General features: G+C 40.6%; 1 protein-coding gene across 1 annotated transcript; it reads right to left on the bottom strand.

The window, feature by feature from the left end:
• Window positions 1–239: 239 nt before the first annotated feature.
• LOC149822659 (pentatricopeptide repeat-containing protein At5g66520-like) lies at window positions 240–3,150 on the bottom strand. Its single transcript, XM_089980336.1, has 4 exons — window positions 1,393–3,150; window positions 1,212–1,282; window positions 560–569; window positions 240–401 (listed from the first exon to the last, which is right to left on the bottom strand). Exons 1-4 carry the CDS (start codon window positions 3,148–3,150, stop codon window positions 240–242), a joined length of 2,001 nt encoding a protein of 666 aa, XP_089836462.1.
• Window positions 3,151–4,359: the final 1,209 nt, after the last annotated feature.

The raw sequence follows: 4,359 nt of genomic DNA, 5'->3' as shown, positions 1-4,359 counted from the left end.
TGAGCAGCCAACAATGTCCATCAAGAAAAGAATGTTTTCCAATCAATCACATTTAGCACTCGACATGCTTATTTACCACCAAAATGACACAAGTTAAACTTCATCTTAGTGGCCAGCAAAGCTTAGCCATGCATGGCAGGAAGAGACCACAACACAAACCTGACAGGCATGGGACAAGGAGTAACAGACCTAGCTAGCAGTTCATGCTCCTACCTTTTTGCTGATCCAATTCTCAGCTTCTAACCAACGGACTGGTGGCAAGCAGTCTTAATGCAGATGAAGTCCAAGGTAAATGAATAGGCAGAAACTACTGCAATGAATTCATGCTTCTTGTCACCTGGAATGGGATCATCTGCATTAAGACTGCTTGCCACCAGTCCGTTGGAATTCATGCTTGTCACCTGCAAGGAAAAATGGCTTTAACAACTTTATCCACATTCACCTGTTAATTCATATTCACCTCCACTGAAAATTTCATCAAGTTGTGTTCATGTGCTTTGCTTCCCTACCGATAATAATTGGAATTTAGTAGTTATTACTAAATCTCTGATCACCACACCTTGCCTTTCCTACAAGTCAAGGATAGCAAGTCAGCTTCAAGTGTCATGGGACCAGGCTAGAGATGGTGTGATAGGGATGTAGGAGGCATTGCTGAAGTTAGAGCACATGATGAGAAAATAATTTGGAAGCAACCATGAATGATGATGATGAAGACGACACAACACTTAGTACTTTGCTTGCCAAGGCTATTTACAAATGTTTTATAGGATATGCTTTCTTCCAAAATTAGACAAACTATAAATCAAAACCTATTTTAACGATTTAACCTTCTAATCTTTGATTACTCAAGATTTTCATAACTTGCTGTGCTGGTACTATATAAAGTGCAGTTTCTCCCCATCGTTTAGTGAAGAGTTCATCTTCTATGGTATCAATGCGCATGTTCCACATTCAGCTTGATTTGTAGTGAATGTCAATCTTGTGTAGGCTGATCATGCAAAGTTGGGAGTGAAGGCTTGCATAATGAAAGTTGAATGTACAACCTTGGTTATACAGGACATGCAAACCTCTTTGATCGAAGTCTAATCTGTCAGTAACTTTGACAAGGGCCATCTCATAATCAGTCAGTCCACGTAGGTTGGTCCTTTTATTTCTTTCAGACTGAATCAAGCCGGGAACCATGATCATGTTTTGATGAAAATATTACGTACCTGACCTTGTTAACCTGAACAGGCTTGTATACATGTTTTGCTTGAACCCAATCTCTCACTTCAGTCTTTGTCTATGAAATAATGATGAGCATAAAAAAAGATATCACTACCATTTTCACCAGTAATCCATACAAGAGCATGATCCATTTTCAAAAGTATGGAACCGGTTCTTGTCTCTCACAATTATCTTGCGATCGAAGACCTTGGAGATGAACTTGGTTGCAGAATGGCAGTCTCTGCACACCCTGAGATTCTTGACAATTCGGATCGGCATGTTTGAGGGTATTTTGATCAATCCAAATGCAATTGCAAGCTTCTCACTGTGGTATGCTAGCACCACCTCTCTCTCTTCTTCATCTATATCTATCAAGACTTGCGACGTATCCGGAACATAGCCAGCATCCTTCAGTTTCATTTCCATAGAGTCCAACATGTTATATATGGCTATTGCGTCTTCATGCTTCTTGTCACCTGCAATGAATTCATGAATGATCCCATTCCACTCAGTGAAGCTACATCCTGGATCTTTCCTAACTCCCCTGTCTTTCATTCTTCTTCTGACATCATGAGCATCTTCCCACCTGCCTGCTGCAGCGAAAACATTCGACAAGATAACATATCGTCCCGCATCTTCTGGTTCTAGTTCGATCAGATGTTTGCCAATACGTTCGCCTACTTCAGCATTGTTGTAGATTCTACAAGCTGCCATTAAAGTACACCATTGTGAAGCCTGTGCCTTCATAGGCATATTCCTTATGACCTCTTCGGCCTCCTCGAGGTGCCCTGATCGGCCTAGCATGTCAGCCAAGCAACCATAGTGCTCACTTCTTGGTTCAATTCCATACTCATTCTGCATATAGTCAAAGTACTTCCTCCCCTCATCAACCAACCCTGCATGGTTGCATGCACATAAAATGTTCATGAAGGTCATCTCATTTGGCATCATACTGGAACTTCTCATCCTCTTGAAGAGTTCTAATGCTTCCACTCCATGACCATGAATTGCCATTCCCCCAATCATGGCATTCCACATCACAACATCCTTCTCCCTCATCTCATTGAACAATTCATAAGCAATTTCTATGCAACCACATTTTGCATACATGTCTACAAGTGCAGTACCAAGGATCACATTGAGTCCCATCTCACTCTTCTCAATATATTTGTGCACCCATCTCCCTTGATCCAAGGCACCCAAGTTAGCACATGCACAGAGAACACTTGCTAGAGTCACCCTATCAGGCTTCACACCCACAAACTGCATGTCCCTAAACACATCCAACCCCTCCATGAATCTCCCATTCCTAACATACCCATCAATCATTGCACTCCAAGAGATCAGATTCTTTTCAGGCATCTTATCAAACAGTTTGCGTGCAATCTCAAACTCGCCAATCTTGGCATACCCACCCATCAGAGTATTCCAAGATATCACATCCCTACATGAACAATTGTCGAAAAGCCGATAAGCATCATGGGCTCGATCACAGATGCAGTACATCTGCATCACAGAATTCCGCACCACCGTCACATCTTCCACACCATTCTTCAAAATCTGACCATGGATCATCTCCCCGAGATCGATCCGACTGCTTGAGATGCACCCTTTTACTAAGAGAGCAAAAGTGTAAGTGTTTGGCCTAGAAGAATCCCCAACCATTTTGAAGTACAACTGGGCAGCAGACTCTGGTGAGCACTGCTCCACATGGGCTCTAATCATTAGGTTCCACGTGTAAACGTCAGGGCTATCAATGCTATCGAAGACTCTCCGGGATCGATGCAGGTCGCTGGAATCTGACTTGAGGTATAAACTGACAATCCTGCTGGCGGCGAATGCGTCATGGATTAGACCTGTCACGATAGCGTGTGCATGGAGTTTTGGGACCTCATTTGGGTGCTTACATGATTCTACAAGTGCAAGAATTGGATGGTCATGCATTAACCTTCTCCCCATAAAATACTCACCACATTCAAGTAGAGAGATTGTAGGAGGCCATGAGGTTTTGGGAGGGAAAATGTGGAAATTTGAGCATTGCCTAATATGATGCATTTGGCATGCCCATCATGGTATTACCTGCCTTCTGTTTGGCCTGTTTATATAAAGGCCAAAGGTATGTGGCTTGGCCAAGAGCAGGTAGAATGTGGTGCTTGAATGGTTTGAGTTGTGGGACACAAGCCAGGGGACAAAAACAATCCTGTGTTTAATTTCAATTCCTGCTATTAAGCATGAGAAGGTTGGTTGTGCTATTTTTCATCACTGGTTTCATATGAATTTTGTTTTCTTGAAAGGGGTTGTGGGCAGGGATGTAAACTGGTTGGACTCAGGTCCATATAATTGGATCTAGGCTAATCAAACTCAGATTTGGGTTGTGGGCAGGGTTTTTTTTTTGTCCGACATAGAAAGCATGGTTTGGCAGAACCCTACCAGTTATACAACTATACCATAGGGATTCGAACTTGCAACGTCCAAACACAGGGTGACGTGCACTAACTGCTCCTGCCACACAAAAGCCTCGTTGGTAAAATGACTATAATACTTGATACAGAAAGGTTTAGGTAGTTCGTTGTAATAACTGAAAAAGTAGGTGTTTATCTGTAAATAAGTTAGGGATCTTTTTGTATTTTCTCTAAAATTATGAACAGATTTCTCAAAGTCAAGCTCATTGATGCCAATAATTCTGGCCACTTTGCTGGTTTTCACCACTTGTCTTGTTAAGTACACACCACAATGTGTGTCTGTCTCGTTGTTGCTAATGCCTAGCATAGTGACGAACGTTTTTTTTAGGCAAAATCTCGTTTGTCAAAAACTCACGAGAAATTGGAAATTTTTCATAAAATCATGTATTTTTTGCAATAAAAAAATAAATTTAAAATTATAAAAATTATTTTTATAAGAAAATATTAATAAAAATTATTTAAAATTAAAAATACACAGTTTTTTCAGATAAATAGCGGTTTAAAACATAAATATTGCGTTTATATCACAATATTTTATGTTTTTTTTTTTATAAATCTCATGATATTTTGAAAATCTCGTGAGAAATTGTTGTTTTAAACTTTCAGGCAAGTGAAATTTGGCAATCGCATGTGGAAAGCAGAGTGCCCTTGGAAAATTGGTTACACAGTTTTGTTTGCGATCTACATCTCT

Source organism: Nuphar pumila, chromosome 11 (genome assembly GCF_984573655.1).
Source record: "Nuphar pumila chromosome 11, dmNupPumi1.hap1.1, whole genome shotgun sequence".
Lineage (NCBI taxonomy): Eukaryota > Viridiplantae > Streptophyta > Magnoliopsida > Nymphaeales > Nymphaeaceae > Nuphar > Nuphar pumila.
This window is presented reverse-complemented; position numbering and strand designations above follow the sequence as displayed.